General features: G+C 33.2%; 1 protein-coding gene across 5 annotated transcripts in view; it reads right to left on the bottom strand.

Annotated features, from left to right (window-relative positions):
- The window catches only part of LOC126768442 (protein still life, isoforms C/SIF type 2), an 81,440-nt gene that overhangs the window by 19,327 nt on the left and 41,124 nt on the right, over nucleotides 1-20,989 (bottom strand). For 4 of the 5 annotated variants that reach the window (XM_050486500.1, XM_050486501.1, XM_050486498.1 and 1 more), the window contains exons 20-23: nucleotides 5,013-5,161; nucleotides 3,061-3,340; nucleotides 2,851-2,982; nucleotides 765-947 (exon numbers count right to left, since the gene is read on the bottom strand). In XM_050486500.1, the coding sequence (XP_050342457.1) occupies nucleotides 765-947; nucleotides 2,851-2,982; nucleotides 3,061-3,340; nucleotides 5,013-5,161 (744 nt within the window). Of the gene's footprint in view, nucleotides 1-764; nucleotides 948-2,850; nucleotides 2,983-3,060; nucleotides 3,341-5,012; nucleotides 5,162-8,374; nucleotides 8,936-20,989 lie in introns of those variants that run through there. The other variant, XM_050486502.1, reaches the window with a different exon arrangement.

Raw genomic sequence — 20,989 nt, 5'->3', positions numbered from 1 at the left:
ATCGGTGCACAAGTAGGCAAATATAAGTCCTCTCTATTTATTCACTCTTATAAATCGAAAGTAACCTCAAATAACTTTTTATATGCCTGACCCGGTGTTCGAACTCAGGACAACCGGGATCTAGGTCAAACAGGCAGTCATTATCTATCTACTCATACACAATAGAAATACATTTCATTCGATTTTAAAGTATAACGTAATCCAAATCATCAAACTTTATTTTGTTAAGTTACCGCGAATATCTACCATATTTAAATTTTAAAATGAATGTTGACATAACGAAATCAAAGATAGTATGGCGTCGCTATAATTGAGTCAAGTATTACATTCGAACGAGGCCAATGTATGGAAATATTGTAGATATTTTCATTCCGATTGTTGAGAGGCAATTTATAGAGGCGTGACATGGGTCGGCGTAACAGATACGATCCTCCTCCCGGTCAACGGATCTGTCAATTTGGGCAGCGAAGCTAACAAATATCACTTTTCTGTCAACTCGATAAAATCATTTCACAACATTTTTATGACTCATATTGATAGGTTCAATATTTCTATTATGATATTCATGAATTTTATGCGTGGGATACATAATCTTTCTTAATTGAAATTATTAATTGCAATGTTTTTAAAACACATAAATATGTTATTATCTTAAAACATATTTATTAAAAATCAAAGAGGTCTCTAATTAACAAATACCTCATGATTCTTAAGCAATATGAGAACTTCAACTTAGTTTAACGGGAAGATAGAGCTTTGTTTACCTTAGGATTTGGTAACTCGCCGCTCTGCAGGCTAGCCATGTAGCATCGAAGTCGGAATTGTTCGCAGTGTAGTCTTTCCAGATTTTCTTCCCACTGCAGCATTTGTACTACCAACTGCGCTCTCGTTTCCGGATCCGATACAACCGATTGCTGCAGATCTGCCATGTGTTTCAACTTGTGATCCTAGACAAAATATGTTATAGTTAAGAAATTGGCAGTTATTACCAATTTCTTTTAATATTTTTTTTACATTGTTAAAAAAGGCAAACATACGAGAAGTATTATGTTTTTACTGTGCCTAAATTATACAACATATGTCATACTTCAGTCACGGTTAAAGATAACTCAGTATGTCATAATTTGATGGCAGGCGCGGCCCTCAAACTGTACCAGGGCACGAGGTATCCCATGAATATTAATGAGCGCGCGCCAACTGCCTGCGATCACTATGGCTCGCGATAAACTACACACATCTTACACGAAATGTCGGCGGAATTCATTCATCAAACAAATATATTTGACGAGCCGGTCGGCGTGGTTGGTGGGTGCTTGCCTTTCACGCCGAAGGTTGTGGCTTCGATTCTCACCCAGGACAGATATTTGTGTGCATGAACATGTTTGTCCTGAGTCTGGGTGTAATTATCTATATAAGTATGTATTTACAAAAGAAAAATAGTATATGTAGTATATCAGTTGTCTGGTTTCCATAGTACAAGCTCTGTACAAGCTTAATTTGGGATCAGATGGCCGTGTGTGAAAAATGTCCCAAGGTATTATTATTATTATATAGAACTGTAATCACGCTTTCCATTGTTTATGTTTTAACGAGGAAAATTCACTGCTGCTAATTTCATACGAATGTAATCAAATGGTAGGATATGAAGAGAATCGATCGTTTCGAATTGCAATTATGCAATGTAAATGTCAGTTTAGGTATTAGGTCACAGGGGTATTACTGTTACTGAGATAATACGGGTAAGTACATAAGGAATCTAAACGATTACATAGTCACCGCATAGCGATACACTATTTTATATATAACTATATAATATAACTGTACTATATAATATAACTGTACGATAACTGAACAATGTGGAATAATATAATAAACTAATCTATATTGCAGCGTTTAATTCACTGAGATTTATTATTAATATAATTTATAATTAAATTCATTTTATAATTTAAATTCAACCCGTATTTTGGTTTGGTTGGATTTCTAAGATTTAAAAGCATTTACACGCTTGTGGTAAACGTGTAATGATCAGATACTGCGGCAAAGGCTTTGATGCGTGTTGCGGTTAAGCGATGCGGGTCAGAAATTGGCTCGATTTGCACGAGAAACGTCGTAGACCACACGCCGCCAGCACACGCTAAGTGTGTACATACACTGTATGTTACGTTTAAAAGTTTCTACAATAAATTATTAATATTTCGTAGTAAGTTATGTAGTAAATCCAAGAGAAGTTTGGGAATGACAAAGTAAATAATTTACATTTATATTCTAAACTGGTACTAGGTATTTATTTTTCGATTACATATTTTATATTTCTTAGAAACTATTTGTATTAAAGTTAGTTTGACATTGAAATGTTTGTTACTATATATATATATATATATATATATATATATATATATATATATATATATATATATATATATATATATATATAGGTATTTGTTGTTAACTGGAAGCAAGAATGATATTTATGTGCATAAATAGTGAATGCTTTTGATCCGGTACATTGTACACACTTCAAGTCTTATACCGAACACAGCAAAACTCATTCTTTATTAAAAAAAGACTCTTCAATGCAATGCTTTAAAGTTGAAAATCGTAAGAATCTATATTAGTTTACAAAAAAAGTGAGTGATTCCTACTAGTCAAACAATAGTTCTGTTGGTTCAGAACGACGAGCGGTGGAGGTCGAGCCTTGCATAATATCTCAGTATCTGCATTGTATCATTGTATTCAGCCACCTTTCGAATGCAGACTGTAGTGATTTATAATCCCTTACGTCTAAGCTTATTGCTGTTTTAAATTAACTGAAAATATCAACCTACTTTCTATTTATCCTTTACTTACGGATTCAATTGCTTTCTCTAGACGGTAAATTTCTTCTTGAAGTAGGTGAAGCGTTCCTGTTTTGCCGCGGTGTCGAGCAAATGCCGCAGCACATGCACTGTGTATACTATTCACCCAGTTTTCGAGCTCAATCTAGGGGAATCAAAAATATAATTCTCAAAATTGATTCGCTATGGGTTGTTTTTTAAATAAATATAAAAATAAACTTACTTGACATGGCGCTTGGAATAGATATGCATCACCAAAAGCTGTACTTAAGCAGAATATGTAATCACGTTTGGGATGTTCAGGTATCGGTTGCATGATGGCTCCGTCGACAATAATGAGATGTTTTGGTGCAGCTTCTACTGAACGGCCCTCACGAGAGTCGCAAGGGTAAAAAAGTAGAGTTGTGCCCTTCAGGCAGACCCAGTACCCCTTCCATCCTCGCTTACGAGCGAGCTCAATCTGGTGTTTCTTGCGTAGCAACCACTTTTTCACGCTTAAAAATCTATTACAAATGAAAATTATGTTTTAATATATTGTTAAAAATGAAAAAATTCGAAATTATCATTAAAATATAATATAATTGTATTAGGAAATAGATTCGTTTTTGTCATTTTCGGCAAACTTCATGTAATAATTATGTTTAAAGATATTCAATAGCGTATTTCTTGAGAGATTAAATGCTTACATTTTTAAATATTATGATTGAAATAAGGAGTTAATTTGCAAATCTATCTGCTGTCAACTGTGATAATTCTTAGGTAGAAAGTTATTATGACTGCGGAAAAGACAAAACAATATCTATACTAATATTATAAATGCAAATGTAGCTTCATCTGATACGCTATAAGACTGAACTGATTTTGATTAAATTTAGTACAAAGCAAGCTTGAACCCCAAGGAAGTTTTTTTTCGATTTTTTTCGCCCAACACCAACATATCCCCCCTTAATTAACACGCGAGCAAAGCCGCGGGTTAATTGAGGGGGACACTAGTATTATACAAAATAACTTACTATTTTTAAAATGATAAAATACATTAAATAATGGTTATGATATAACGCTTTTGGTAATTGATTGATTAATACTACGCGAAGCATAAATCACTTCTTACACCGTGAATAGCATTGATATTGGTATTCTTTAATATACAATAGTTGACCTTAGAGATTGTATCTTTCGTGTTTGTAATTAAAATTTTAAACTGGTTTATCTTGAAACCGGAAAAAAAGCAATATAAAATATTGAAGGTTTGTAAAATAACTGATAATAAGGTGGAATCCACCCAGACGGGCCTGGACAAAGTCCTACCATCGTTGAAAAATAACGAAACATCGGTTTCGAAAATATTGTTAGCAAGCTTTGCATACGTTATAAAAGGACTTTTTTATGTTATTTGAGCAGCAGATTTTAGGGTTTTTTTTAATGAAATTCGGTTCGGTGGTTTAGTCGTGAAAGCGTAACAGGCAGACAGACAACTTCACTTTCACATTCTTACTATTAGTGTTTATAAAAGTAACCAATTAAGTATTATTTTGTATCTATATATTTTAATATAAATTCGACTTAAATAGTTAAACATAAATTAACTAATTGATTCCATTTTGTTGAACACTGTTTGAAAATTAGATAGCATTACATTATGATTACAATTATTTGAATATTAAATTAAAATCTCGCGACATTTACAAAATGTGTTTATTATAAGACATTAATCAATCTTATATGCTGACTGAAAAGATGTTTCTTAAACGAAATCTCGTAAAAGAAATTAGTCCTTGAAGGAACTCGTCGAAGGTACGATATCCTGTCGTCTTACACAACGTTTTTACAGCGTCTTTGAATGGGTCACGGCTAAGATTTCCCTCCGGTCATTTGGGATTCATGGGACAGGAATTGTTGCCTTAAGGAATATAAAAGACGCTGTAGGCTCTAGGAAACTCGTCAACTTTCTACGATATCACTTTTCTTTGTTTCGTTTTTTTATCTTTTCCCATCCTTTTACAATAATTTTAAGTCTTAGGATACCCAGGTGCTTTCAGTGAAGTTTTGTTTATATCTGTGTAGTGTAAATGTTCGGTTTTCGTTATAAATAAGAACACTTTTACCTGTGATTTCGAGTCAAAAATATAATAACGGAAAATTAATTTTATTAATTAAAAATATACAGTAAGTTACCCAGCCTTCCTGACAGCACCGGTGCAATTGAATGACGCGGCAGCGGCACCTGTCTGTTTGCCTTTGTACGGAGAGTTCATTGCGCTCTCACCAGGTTCCTCTTCATCAGATACGGCTGTGGTCAGCGACATGCGGTCATCATCCGATATCTGTGTAGGTATTTGTATAAGAGTAAACTTAGGATCAAATACAGATTATAAAAAATAATAAATTTCGAAATTACGATTAAAAAATATACAAATTATTATTTACGAACAATATACATACATTTTTCTTATATATTATATATAGTCAATTTTACACATACAATATACCAACGTACTTACAGTGAACTTTCCGTAATAAGTAAATAGTTCATTTTCAACAAAGCTTTGATTAACTATTTTAAATTCAGGAAATAATGTAATTTGAAAAGTTTCAAAAATTAATTCAACGATAAATGAAATTTATTTTTCTTGACAGAGCTTAGCGACGCTCATAACGCTGTATTGCTGAAGTCACGACATTTAATACCATCCTGGAAATTACGTCTTTAGAAATACATAACATAGGCGATAAAACATTGTGTAGCGGTGAAATGAGAGTTTTCCTGGTACTTCCAAGATTTTCTTTAACCTTCTTTAGATGGTGTGAGCATTTGCGGGGAATTAATTTATTAAAGGCAGTTAAGCCTTGCAACGAAGTGCATTGTGTGTCGCCTGTAGCAGACTTATATAAGAGTAACGTTTTATACATTTAACGTTTCATACATTTTATTACACAATTTATTACATATTTAATATTAAGCAAGCATATTTAATTCATTACTTGTTTAGTAAACACACGCACACAAGCACTGCGTCATAATTGGAACTGTGTAAGGTAAGCATAGAATAATATCGAAAAATAAATTGTTCGCTTTATATGAAAACAATTTTTACTGAACCGTTGTGAATACACACTTTAAAAATAATTTTAAAATGTAAAAATTTACAAAGAAGAAAAAACATACGTTTATGTATTCTTGCTATATAGCAACATTCACAGTATAACGCAATTTACCGGCACTCGCGCCCTCATTTCCATCACTGAAAATTGTTACCTCTCTTGCCGTCTGCAGCTTGATATATATAAAAATAAACTACAGTTAAGTTATAATACATTTTAGAATAATTTAATTAATTTATTATTAACTTTGTGAAATATCTTTCTTTTAAAAATAGCTTTTATCTAAACGTTAAATAGATTTATGTATATAAAGTAATACATATATATATATATTTTTTTAGTTAAAAGTTTAAATTAGAGGAGCTTACTAGTTTTCTACCAGTACGCGATTAAAATAGTTGAGTTTTATTTCTTATATCGCTAGTAGTGACAAAATTAAGATATAAAAATAGGTTTAGTTAAAATGAATTAAAATAATTTCCTTAAATTAAAAATACGCACGTCTGATTTCCTTTATGGACTAAGATGTTTAACAAAACTAGTTTACTCTGATATTATAAAAAATAAATAATTTGTCTGTTTATTAAAAAAAAATCTATTGGTTAAAATTCATTTGTCTTTGTACATGCATAAGTTAAAATTTTAGTGAAAATATCAAACTTACCTCCCTACTTCAAAAGGGATCAAAAGTCTGCAGCATTTTAATATTCGGAAATGTGTGGAAATTGACGTGCAAGATTTATTTACATAGAAAGTTACAGGACTAGCTTATAAAACGTGTTAATAAGGAAGGTTCTTTTTATAAAGCGCATGCAGGGCTTAGCACCGTGCTCTCCGCTCGATGGCTCTTGACGTCGCTGGCGTACTTTTGAAAACAATGAGATATATATTTCATATAAAAACCCAAACAAAGTTGACCATACTATGAATAATTAAAGGAAAAGACAAAAATATTTAGCTTAAAAATATATGTATATATATAGAAATTCTCTAATTCGCTTCTATTATCATTTTTATATCAGATTTATTTATTCGAGCGAAAAGAATGAGCAGATCTCATACGTCGAAAATGATTATGACGCAAAATCGATATTTATCGTCAACTTATTCCAATTTTCGTATATAAAAAAATATTTTATTACCGTATAGAAATAAATTCAAATGTATAAGGCATAAGTTTAGTTAACAAAAATGTAGCAATATTTATAAAATATATTATTATTAAACTTAATTATAAACCTTAGTAATAGCCGAGTTGGTCCACGGGGTACCTGAATTGAAGATTGCGTTTTCAAGCCGCAGATCAAACTGAGTTATCATGTGCTCACTTTGTGTCAAAATGGGCTCATCTCGTACTGGACAGTTAAGGACATATCATGAAGAAACCTGCATTCATTGGCAGATGGAAATGTGCATATGTTCCAACAATCACAGACACAGCCAACCAACATTTCTCTTTCATCTTTTACATATATTTCATGTAACTAAGCATTACATTTTATTTACTGAAAATGGAAGGTGAAGTTATAATGTTTTGAATTGTTAATAACATAAAACGAGATCGCAAAATTATTCTGCAACTTTATAATGAAATACCTATTTATAGCAAGCCTAGTTGAAGGCAGAATTCATAGTTTCGAAACTAACTTTTGCATTGCTAAATCGTTTGCATGTAGTTGAGTAGCTCTATATCGTCAAATCCAAGTTGTCAGTAGGTAATGAAGTTTTACTTACAAACCATTCCGCTCTTTAGAAACTTGAAACTGAGAAGTGGATTAGGTAATTACATGAAACAATAGTTACTTGTATGCTTGAGGCAATGTACCTACTTAAAAATAAATGACACATAAAGGTTCTCTATTTACAAAAAACTATGAAGAACTTATAATTAAAAGCTAAGTTTTTATTTTATGATCTTTTCATAATTACCAGCTAACAAAAGATATTATATTAACAAATAATTAAAGGATTGAAGAAATTTTAATCATTAAGAGCTAACTAATTTCCATTCTTTTAGCTGATATCTGTGGCGCGAAGAATAGTCGAAAATGCGAAAAGAGATACTTAGGTTCAGCTATAGAGTAGTAAATAAAAGGCCTCATTAGTAGAAAAGGAAATTGCAGCCTCGTGGAGGAATCTAAAATAAGGTCAAAATGTTAGCTATATTTTACTGGCTTTTATTCTTCAAGCTATCCATTGTAAAGGTTATTGTGAAACCTATTGAGCTTCACAGGTACACAAGTGGAACTTTTAAAGCAACCAACCTGCGGTAGACAATGTGTCTTTATATATAAGACTTAAGTTTATTTAAGCTCATACAAATCATGAAACATATTTTCAAATAATTAAATAGACTTAGTTATAAACAGAAAGTTAACGATTTTGTTAACATAACATAACCTTAATCTAAATAATATTTAAGCAAACGAACTCACCTTCCTGAGAAATGCTTCATTGCAAGTTTGAGCTGTCCCTTTCCAATGATAGTGACGAAATCTTACATTCCCTAGTAGCTTTGCACCACGTAACGTAGATACTTCGTATACGATTCTTCGTATGTTAAGAATATCCGTACGTTTCTTATATTTATTTAATTTACGCCGACGAACTATACGTTCGTCTGGCTCGGAGTACTCGCCAGTGCTTGTAAGTCCTTCCTCTGCGGCCCAAGCACTTAGTACGCTTTCTATGAAACTGAACAATTGTTGCACATTGGGTTCTAATTTGCTAGGTATATAGAGGTAAGGCGAAACGGTTTTCTTTGGTACCAGCGATTTTTCCTCTCGTTCGTCTTCTGGAGGAGGTGCAACATCGTGATAAGGACAGGAGTGTACCTTGTGGTGATGGTGATGATGATGATGGTGGTGGTGTTTCGCTCTGCGCTTTGGTTCCTTTGCTACCGAACCGCCACCGCCTTCTCCTTTGTCTGCGGTTTCGCCACCACTCGAATGAGAGTCTGCACTACGCTCCCGGTGCGGTTTCGGCCGTCCGTTTGACGTCAAAGCCACCAAAGCACCAGCAGCCAAGCAGCAATGGTGCGCGACACAACAGAAACGCGCGTCTCCTTTGGTGTCACCTGTGTGGGCTTTATGACAAAAGGAAATATCCGGCACTCTTGCTCCGAGCGCTGCTAAGTGGGCCCGGTCGGCGCAAACCTGCATGAGGAGATTTTCTCCAAAATGTACAGTCTTGTGGCGACGGCGGCGGAGGTGCATCACTGTGCCGCTGCCAGATAGCGAGGGTGGCGCGGAAGCAGACGCAGGTTTTCCACGATGCTCGGGCACGCGCGCACATCGGGGCGGCGGCACGCGTTGCGTCTCCACCATCATTGGCGAGGAGCGGCGTCAGCGGCCGGCGCGTGAGCGTCACCTCATCACGAGCAACAAGTAATTCGCTTCTTTTTCTGTTCTCTTTTCACTTCTACCACACTTAACTGTGTTGTATCACATTTTACATCTTAAGGATATTTTAAAGTTCAAAGTCATTTTGAATACTACGAAAATTCCTTGAATTAGGGTTAAGGTAAGATAAACGGAGCCGTTTCAGTGTCTGAATCGCTGAAAGACTCTGTAGAATTCATGTATTTAGCATTATTTGAGCAATTAGTAAAAAGACGTATTTATGTGTTATTAAATCACGTTTTGAACATACCAGTATTTAGTTAAAATTAGTAGATATACAAGATCATATGTAGTCTTTTTGAAATGTATAAAATAATAAATAAAAGCTTAATGTGATGATAAAAAATACAAGTTTTTATGAAATTAACCGGGAAAAAGGATTTTCATAAAAATGTTATTAGTGTTACGATATTTTTTTCAAAAAATGTAATAGAAAATATAATCGGAATAAAAAGTCGTCGAAGACCCAATGCAAAATTTAAGCGGGTCTGCATTTGAAATAGCTTACTTTCTGAAATGGACGCTAACAACCTGTCAAGGAATTGTGGTTAAGCGAAATAAATCATACAGTTTATGCTATTAATAAAAGATTTCCATCGTGGTTATTGTTTTTCATTTATTTTTTATTGATTTCATTCAATTAGAAATAAACTAAATATAAAGTAAGATATAATATAGAATGGTAAGCCTATATTTATTAAATAAGTGTGGAAAATTACATATACATATGTATATAATTTTATACGGTAAAAAGATCAAAAAAATTTACCGATATATAATTTTCAATTTATTCCCTAACGTTCAAATTATAAGATAATGTCGGTGACGTATTTTATTTATGTAACATTTATATATTCTCCTATACTACTTTATACTAAAGATAAGTTAACTTTTCAATTTAAATATTATTTTCAAATATTAAAATTTTTTATTCTTATTTAGATAAGATAGATTTTATAAAGTAAATATTTATTGACGTAAAGTTTCCATTTTGGGTATTTTTTTAATTGAAATTGTTTTATGTAAAGCAGCTTTATAAGAAGACCTTAGAGAAAACTAGACTGAATAATTACGTTGCAAGTCGAGGATCGTTAGGGAAAAAACAAAGCCAACGCTGATGCAAATCGGTCAAATTAGGCGTGCCGCGAGCTAGCAATAAATTAATTATAATTTTTCAAATGTAATATCAATCTATTATTCAATAGGGAATATTTAATTGCACATCAGCAAATGTAACGCATATGTAATATCTGCACCATACAAACTATTTTAGAATGAATTATATAAATCCGCTACAGATACACCAATTTATAATTAAAACTTGTACAAACTAACGACAAATCATACCAAAAATGGTTGTTTTTTTGTTTTAATAGTTTTATTTATTTCAGATATTCTTCTATATCAAATCAACACTTACGTTGGGTTAGATATGATAATTTAGATTAGGGTTAGCCTTATAAAATCTAGTCATAATTATGGCTGATAATTGTAAGTGTTTAATTTGGAAAATATGAAATATTTAATTTGTATGAAAAGGGGTTTCATTCTAATAATACATTTGATATTCAATTGACCAATTCACAGTAAATAAATTAATAAAATTAAGTATGCATTCTGATATTCATTTGTTACTAAAATTAATTCTAGTTTGTATATTGTTTCAAATATATATGTATAAAAAATGTTATTAATATTTTTGATAGGATACTAAAATATGTTTTTTATTGAAAAATGGGTTTTCTGATGGTCAATACTGTATTTAATATTTATGAACAATTAAAAGTCGTGACTTTACTTTTAGTTTTTCCTGTTTTAATATCTATTAATCATTTGACTATGATAAAGAGAAATAACTACCAATTATAAATAATGCGTTGAAAATATATTTAATTATTACCTGTTGTTGAATTATGTTACAATATTTTAAGTGTCAAGTAAAGGATTTCTGTTCTAAAGAAAAACAAATGCCCTTCATCAGTTGAAAAAAAAAGAAGTAGTATGAGTATCGTAAGTAATGTTATACACATATGTAGTAGTAATACTTGAGTGCAATATTTATAAACTAAATTAATTCATACAGAAAAAAATCTAATGTGCTATTTTATGCTCACCCATGGCGTGAAAATGATGTATTTCTTATAGTTTTGTCACGTTTTAATTACGCTAACAGCCGGCGCGTCCCAAGGGAAATAGGGCGTGTTATACCACAGCAAACCAACATTGCATTTGGTCTATCGAGTCGACATCGTGTACGCCCTATAAGTGGATTTCAAATCCATGTATAGTATTTCAATAAAATATTTACAGCATTATGTTGCTCAGATTCATCGAAGAGGTAATTTTTATGTCTTCGTAATTGTAGGTGTTGAGTCTCAAGTTATCACACATCCCAAGACAGCTATTACTGTTGACAATGTCTAGCTTTACAAAGTCACAACTAGTTAATTGCTTACAATTTTCATGTAATTAAAGCCAGCAGTTAAACTTGAATTATTGTTAGATGCGGTAGACTGTTTGAAACTTGTGCTTTGTGATGTCGTTAAAATATCGGAAGGTTTTAATTGAAAAGCTTAAGGAACAATTGGTAGATTCGTAGCAGATAAGACGCAAGTCTGAATCTAATAGCCTCATTGTTATTTATAAATGAGCTGAGAATAATAAAATCTATTTCATATTTTATTTAATATAGTTAAATGAAATTTCTTTATTTAAGTAATAAATAATAATTAGAGGGTTGAGATTAAATAAGATTTTCGTGCCAAGTAATCAAAAAGTAAGGTGGTGATTTGTCTGTTTAATTTTCCTTACTCGCTAGATTTTATGGTTGAGATAATTTAACTAAATCGATCTATTTAACAGTATAATAGTACATTATGTAGAATAAAATAATACGTACTTAAATTAGAATTACGTATTTAATCTTATATCTATCTTATTTCGTATAATATATAATTAGTACCACCACCACAATAAATGTATATTTTATTAAATATTTCAAAATTGTTAGACAGAAACTTCCTTTCATAAAAAAAATCTTTCTACGTGCAATTATATACCATTAAGTTAATTAGAATAAGGTTTAGATTTTTAAATTGTGAATTTGTTAATTATTTTTATGCTTAATATAAAATCCGGTAATTAAATTTACTTAATTATACGTGAATTTATGCCATACATAATTTGACGACCAGATGATTGAAATAACAGATGATTGAAGCCGAGATGGCCTAGTGGTAAGAACGCGTGAATCTTAACCGATGATCGTGGGTTCAAACCCGGGCAAGCACCACTGAATTTTCATGTGCTTAATTTGTGTTTATAATTCATCTCGTGCTTATCGGCGAAGGAAAACATCGTGAGGAAACCTGCATGTGTCTAATTTCATTGAAATTCTGCCACATGTGTGTTCTACCAACCCGCATTGGAGCAGCGTGGTGGAATAAGCTCCAAACCTTCTCCTCAAAAGGGAGAGGAGGCCTTAGCCCAGCAGTGGGACATTAACAGGCTGTTACTGTACTGTACTGTACTGATTGAAATAACTATGCAATATATATATATATATATTGATATGTCTTACAGGAAAAATTGTCAAGACAGAATATTTCTATGTCTTATAAAATATATTTGAGTGCTGATAAAGGAATTACATCGATATATATAGTTTATTTTATAATGTGATTTCATTTACGAAAAAAAGTAATTACAGAGTTTCTCCCGTTTTTTTTAGAAGAATCAATTTTTCAAAACTTATGATAACTTAATATTCAAATGATTCATGTAGCATGACAATTTAAGTACAAGTGTATAAGAGGCTCCTTGAATAACGTATTTTTTTTAAATTTTGAATCGATGGTAGTGAACATGCAGCGTTTTTTGCAACTAAACTACAAATTGGATTAAAGTAAAGGTGTGCAACGCAAAAAATAAACCTCAAGATTAGATAGAATTCTCTGTGTACGCTTTTAGGTCAAGTATTGTCGCCGAGCTTTGCATCATACAAATGTTTGACACTTGTGCTTGCTGATTCTACACAAGTTTAAAGTGCTGAAAGCTCTTCACTTATTTACGAGATAATCCTGCTTTACCTTGATCTCTCTAAAATGCTATCTGCAATTTAAGTCCATTATTTGATAAACTGTTTTCGAAATAAGACAGATAGAAGATTGCCATATAAGTAAATCTTCACGTATTATTAAATATTTGATAGTATTCAAAATTCACATATTAGTTAATTCATTACGGAAAAAAATGTAATTTTAAAATCAAATAATATAATTTACTTTTTCTTTGCTTATGGCCGGGTATTAAAATTTAACAAAGGTATATGACTGATTGATTTTATCAAAAAAAAAATAATTAATTACAAATAATATAACGTTGTCTGTGATTTTTATCGACTACGGCACTGAAATAATCATCTTGTTTTAAATTTTATGTTTTTTGTTATGACATGTTTTTGTAAATAATTAAAATGAATTTATTTTAAAACCATTAACAGTTCTGAAAGCAATGAACAACTATATAGATCTTTTCATACAAGCGTCCTGCATTGCGCCAAATTTCTATTTGTGTTGTTCTATTTGTTCTTTTAATTGGAACAGCAATTACGAGCATGGCCCGGCATGTGACAAATTAAAAATCTTCATTGTATTCCGATTCATTTATATCATTGACTTGAAGTTATTAAACTATACATTTTGATACGTTTCTTGTCAAAAGTTGAGAACCTACATTTAATTTATACGATTTAAAAACATTTAAATGTATATTTTAAATGGATACGTCGATCACAATAAAATTGAAACAACATTTTTGAACGAAACGATAAACCTGTGCCGATGTCTATAGCCGCGAGGAAAGGCGGAGGTACACATCACTTTAACACACTCTATCGGAAATTATATCTAATTGGAATTCAATATCAGAGTCTACAATTTTTATCACAAATGTCTTTGAAGATATTTTTAAGTTGATAAATAAATAAGTTTATTCAGTTACATAACCGAGCACTGGGTACACGGAAAACTGTTCCAACGCCCAGGCGGCCCTCACTGCGACTGGATCCGGCACGCGTCGACAGAGGGTGGCTGCGATCGTCAAACTTCGTTACGATTCGGAGAGAAACGATCGTAAGTCCTCGGGCGGTTTCGGGACACGCGCGCCTGCGGGCGGGCGGCACCACGGCGCCTGTGTGCCCTGCATTACTCGCCTAGTACTACACAACACCGACCAAGCCTTTCATTAAATTTCCTTAAATCGAACGAAATGAATGTTTTACTTATCAAATCTTTATTAAGACAAGTTAGCTCGTTGATGGAAATTGCCGATTCTTGCTTTCATTGTGACTCAAGTACATTGCATAAATTTTGTTCTTTTACGATAACTATTATTTACATGAACGTATATTTTAAACATATAATTTGAATTAAAAGTAATTTATAAAGTATGAGTAATTTATATTATAATTATATCTATCATTCCTGAGGCGTAGTTTTGTTCAAATAGTAGAAGAAACCAAATAATATATAACAGCTGAAACTGATTTTACATATTATACAAAAAGTGGTCTAGATAGGTATTAATACATCGTCGTATAAAGTACTTGGAGCTATTGATTTATCGAGTAACATATAATATTTTTTATTTGATTATTTTATATAAATAATATTTGATAATATTACAAAAGTTTGTTTGTAAAATCAGCGATAATATATATTTGCTACTGAAAATTATCTTGAGGCCGTGACATCTATTAAGCGAGTTTCAAACGAGATATAATTTTACTCTCCATTTTTTTTAAATAGAGAACAGAAAGCTATAAAATGCTATTTATATTTGCTCATGAAGGCGCGATAAAAACATCCTTACCGGTATTTACACAGTACAGATTCATAGAATATATAATACGCATGGATATTATTGATTGATGTAAATTTTGCCCGTTTTTTTCACGTCTTTCGTTTATTTTGATCACGATGACGTCATAAAAACGGTAGTAATGATCGTTCATCAAATTAAGGTTATCGCCGAGCTTGACATTAAATTTATGAAAATACGCAGATTCATGTCGTCAAATATAGTAACTTTCTCGAAAAAAAAATAGATTAAAATATTATGTTTGAATTATTTTATAAAATGTAAAATCATAAACATAGTGTAGCTGTTTGGTGTAGCTTTTTATATTTATATTATAAAGTTTGTGACTTTGTAAGATTGATAGCGTTATGCTAAGTAATTACAAGGCCGTTTCGTAATATTCTGATAACGTTAAATAGTCGTTACGAAACGATCCATAAACATCACCACAAATCCATAAACAGTATCCATAATCTACAACAACTATTGCAAATATATATCTTAATTTCTTTTAAGTTAAATCGGGACATATTAAATATAATATTAAAGATGAGCCGGTTGGTGTGGTTGATAGATACTTGCCTTTCACGCCGAAGGTTGTGGGTTCGATTCCCAACCAGGACAAATATTTGTGTGCATGAACATATTTGTCCTCAATCTGAGTGTAATTATCTATATAAGTATGTAAAAGAAAAGTAGTATGTGTAGTATATCAGTTGTCTGGTTTCCATAGTACAAGCTCTGCTTAGTTTGGGATCTGATGGACGTGTGTGAATATGCCCAGAGTGTTATTATTAAAGACTTATGTATTTCGACGATCGTAGATCAAATTCAAGTGCAAGAATATGCATGATTACGGAGCAAACTTATATACTTGTATGTCATAATAATATCGACACATAATAACATGCATGCGCAGCGAAGCTTGTAAAATGTGTCTGGAAATAGGGGTAGACGACATACCCTTTGAAAATTTGTTATTACATCTTTCTTCATCCTTTGATACTATTTCTTAAGCAGAATACAATTTCGATGAATGATTTGATTTTTGCGTCCTACTGGCTGATTTTGTAAAACTGCTTACATTTATATCAACTTACCTAATTTGTAATTATGAAAATATATAAAATAATTTATGAATACAACATTACCCTTGTTTAAGCGTAATGGAGTATATTAAATGTATTTATGTCTGTACTAATATAACTTTTTGTATACGGATATAAAACGACTTCTGAAAGAAAAGTAATAAATAAGAATTCAAGGTGTTTTGGTAAATTTACACGGTCCTAATTAAAGTAAAATCAAAAAATATACTCGACATGTCAAGTGAATACGAATTTTCACTCGCTCCTATGCATTTTTTATGAGCTTCATATGTTGGTATTTAATTAAACTATATGAATTTTAAATATTCTAATTGATAATTTATTGAATTTATATGATTAGCCTTAAATAATTATGACATTATTCTATGTTATATAAAATATTAATCATATAAGTATTTGCGCATTTATATTTGTGCTCGAATTACTGTTTTTGAACAGAAATTAATTTTTTTTTTTTTTTTATAGAATAGGAAGGTGGACGAGCATATGGGCCACCTGATGGTAAGTGGTCACCAAACGCCCTTAGACATTGGCATTCTAAGAAATGTCAACCATCGCTTATAGCCAATGCGCCACCAACCTTGGGAACTAAGATTTTATGTCCCTTGTGCCTGTAATTACACTGGCTCACTCACCCTTCAAACCGGAACACAACAATATCAAGTATTGCTGTTTTGCGGTAGAATATCTGATGAGTGGGTGGTACCTACCCAGACGAGATTGCACAAAGCCCTACCACCAGTAAATTAAAAAGTAATTACCCAAGAAATATGATACGTCGGCAGGCTGAGCTGAAAAAATATTGATTTAGGGTCTAATTGAATCAGTTGCTTTTATCCTTGAATTTACATGATATATGAAAATAACATAATTTGTATCCTATATATATAGATTTATGTTTTTAGTAATATCATTTATATTTTTATAGGATCTAATTATGTAAAATTAAAACTTTAAAAATACGTCGTCATTGAATTATCGAATATATTAGAGATAATTGACCGAGCAAACGAACCGAAAGGACGTTACAAGGGAATAATATGGCGCTGGTTGCTAAGCGCAGGCGTGAGTTCCTGCCTCCCTGCACCGTGCACGGAGTGAGGCGATGCGACATCAGGGCCACCGCCAGCATCACAAGCGTCAACTTTAACACTATCATGGATATTGCGACCCAGTGCAATCACTCTTTAAGGGAGCAGAAGCGGCGCTACGTAATGAGACTAAATTTAAATTCAAAATCAGCATCGAATAACCTGTCAAATATATTAACGTCACAATACTTGCCTAATTATAATTCTACACGTTATTAAAATAGGTTTAGAGGCACGCCTCTATGTCTTGTATTAAAATTTGACTAGCAAAATATAAATATTTTATCTGTATTAGCATAATTAATTTTTACGATTTATTAAGTATTCAAATCATTATGAAAGATATATATTATTATGTTAAACTTTTTAAATAAACGTAGACAAATATAAAATTAGTGTAGAAACAGGATGAAAATAAGACTAGTGTTTTATTGACCTTCTTAACAATGCTCTTTCGTAGTCATGAATATTCAAGCATACTGTTTATTTTTGTCCAGGATTTAAGAGAAAGAAAATATTTCAGTACGATTCACTATTACCATTAGGATAGGTAAGCCGTGTCGTATATTTCTAAAAGCTTTTACCATTCGGCTGAAACATTGCCGAAATGTGAGAAAATAAAGAAAAAAACAGTATTCAGTACGGGGTACATTCTTTTCGCTCTTTTCCTAACTCAAAACTTTAGTTTAAAAAGAAAATAAAATATCATGCGTACTTACAGTTCAAGGTCGATTTTGTGGAATTAACTTACCTGAAAAAGAGAGATAAATTATTAGAAAGAGTATAAAAATATAAGAGTTATTGTTAAGACATATAGTTTTTACATTTGTATGGCCTCACAGCCAACTGTGAGGCCTATAAATGTAAAAACTATACTTTAAACAAACAAAGCAGTGTCAAATATGAGATTCAATATGTGAAAACCCATGTGGTTGTAATTTCGCTTGTTATATACTTCTCACTTTAATACCAGAACGTGAACACAGCAACGCAATGTATTAAGCACATTTGCTACATATCTACTTGGGTTTTTACGTCATACACTAACTAGGGTATTTCCGGAGAAAAATGTCTTGAAAAAGCAAGTTTTTCTGCCCATTTATTACGTCAACAATAAAAAATTATGCCTATTTGTTTGGAACTCGTACAATAAACAGTTATGTCTAGATTTTTTGTAAGGTATTGTTGATAATTTCAGAGAAATCGAGACTTTACTTTTGATAACAGTAGTTAATATGGGATTATTAGTTTTATATGTGGTAAATATGCGCCACCTACTTGCTTTTTATTACAGTGTGAATCAGTCTAACTATTGTAAGTCGTTTCTTTATTTTATTAAGCTAGTATTTTTTAAAACTTTATTATATGTAATAGAACTAAATTACATACAAAATTATATAAAAAAAGAAACGAAACTAAGCCATCAACAATAAAATCTATTAGCAAACTCAATTCAAAACGACATCACTGTTGAGTTTTGAAATTGTCGAAAAATAATATGATCAATTGGGTCAAACTATTTTCTTTTTATAACTCGTATATAAATACGTCTCTAAAATTAATTGAACCCGTTAAGAGGAAAAAGTATTTAACCAGTCAGGAACATATTTGTCTACGTGCGATTTAGTCTGCCTAAGCTATTGACTTCTCTATTTAACCTAATTGGAGTAGTTGTTATTATTGAAAAAATCACGTTGATTGAATTTAAAATTTAATTACGGAGCTTTGGCGCACCTTGGGAGAGGCCTATGTTCAGCATTGGATAATGATTGGCTGTTGATTGATTGATTGAATTTAATTAAAATAGGTGTTTACTGTGCGAATAAATGTCGTATGAATGTTTCTTATTTCAAGCAATGCAAGGCAGATCTAACTGCCGTTGCGTTAACATACATAAATACTTTCTTTTTAATAACATTATTGAAATCTTGGGACCTCCAAATATTTTTTTTTTTTTTTATATTCGCCGGGAGGGCAAATGACTCTACTCCACCTGTTGGTAAGTGGTAGTAGAGTCCAAACGCGACGACGGCCAGTACAGACGGGAAAAACGTTCTGCACTAGCCGCCTTCGCCTTGCCGGCCCGCAAGATGCCTCTTCACGCCTCGTTTGAAGGAACCCGGGTTGTAAGAGGAGGGGAACACGTGAGCTGGTAAGGAATTCCATTTTTTGGAAGTGCGACAAAGAAAGGAGTTGCCAAATTTCTTTGTTCGCGATGGTATTGATGTCACAGTTAGGCGGTGACATCGAGAACCAGCTCGCGTGGACTTAGAAAGGCGAGTGCTCTGAGGAATTATTCTCTCTAATTCCTGCTTCCCCCTTCCTTCTTAAGTCCACGCGAGCTGGTTCTCGATGTCACCGCCTAACTGTGACATCAATTCCATCGCGAACAAAGAAATTTGGCAACTCCTTTCTTTGTCGCACTTCCAAAAAATGGAATTCCTTACCAGCTCACGTGTTCCCCTCCTCTTACAACCCGGGTTCCTTCAAACGAGGCGTGAAGAGGCATCTTGCGGGCCGGCAAGGCGAAGGCGGCTAGTGCAGAACGTTTTTCCCGTCTGTACTGGCCGTCGTTGCGTTTGGACTCTACTACCACTTACCATCAGGTGGAGTAGAGTCATTTGCCCTCCCGGCGAATATAAAAAAAAAAGTCGATAGAAAGCGCGCAGTGCTGCTATCTCACGACGCAATTGTAAAGGTTCAAGGGTGTTTGTGACCTTTACGTCGCCAATAATGCGTACGGCACGTCGCTGCAGCCGGTCCAAAGCCTCAAGTAGGTACTTAGCGGAGCCATCCCAAAGGTGCGAGCAATATTCCACGCAAGACCGTACCTGTGTTTTGTACAGCAGGCACAGTTGTTGTGGCGTGAAAAAGCGCCGCACCTTGTTCAGAACTCCGAGTTTCCGTGAAGCTGTTTTTATAACAGCCTCGATGTAATCCCTTGGACTAAGGTCGCAGCGAACGTCAATCCCCAGCATGGCGATTTTGCTTTGCATCACCAGCGGAGTACCACAGAGGGAGGGAAGAGGGGAAAATGTTGACTTTTTCGCCGTGAGAGCGCATACCTGTGTTTTCTTGGCATTAAACTCAACAAGATTATCGGAGCCCCATTTGTTGATGAGCTCTAACGTCCTATCGAGTTCAATGACAAGATTCTTCCGCCTCTCCTCAATTTCCGCTCGCCCAGCCACTGCGCGTCCGTGGTATCCACCATGCACTGTACTATCGTCTGCATAGCAATGTATGTTCCCAAGAGAGAGCATATCATTGATATGCAAAAGAAAGAGTGTGGGAGATAGCACAGATCCCTGGGGGACCCCAGCATTCACTACATAGAATTGTGAAGCGCAACCATCAACTAAAACACGAAGGCTACGCTTGTGTAGGAAGCTGGCAATCCAGGTGCATAGCTGAGCAGGCAGACCATATGCCGGCAGCTTGGAGAGAAGACTTCTGTGCCAGACCCTGTCGAAAGCCTTGGAGATATCGAGGCTGACAACCAACGATTCTCCATGCTTGTCGATAGCTTCACCTCAGAGGTGCGTTACGTACGCTAGAAGATCACCTGTGGACCGTTTTGGTCGAAACCC

This window comes from Nymphalis io, chromosome 5 (genome assembly GCF_905147045.1).
Source record: "Nymphalis io chromosome 5, ilAglIoxx1.1, whole genome shotgun sequence".
Taxonomy (NCBI): domain Eukaryota; kingdom Metazoa; phylum Arthropoda; class Insecta; order Lepidoptera; family Nymphalidae; genus Nymphalis; species Nymphalis io.
The sequence above is the reverse complement of the archived record's forward strand: the minus strand, read 5'-3'. Positions and strand labels throughout refer to the sequence as shown.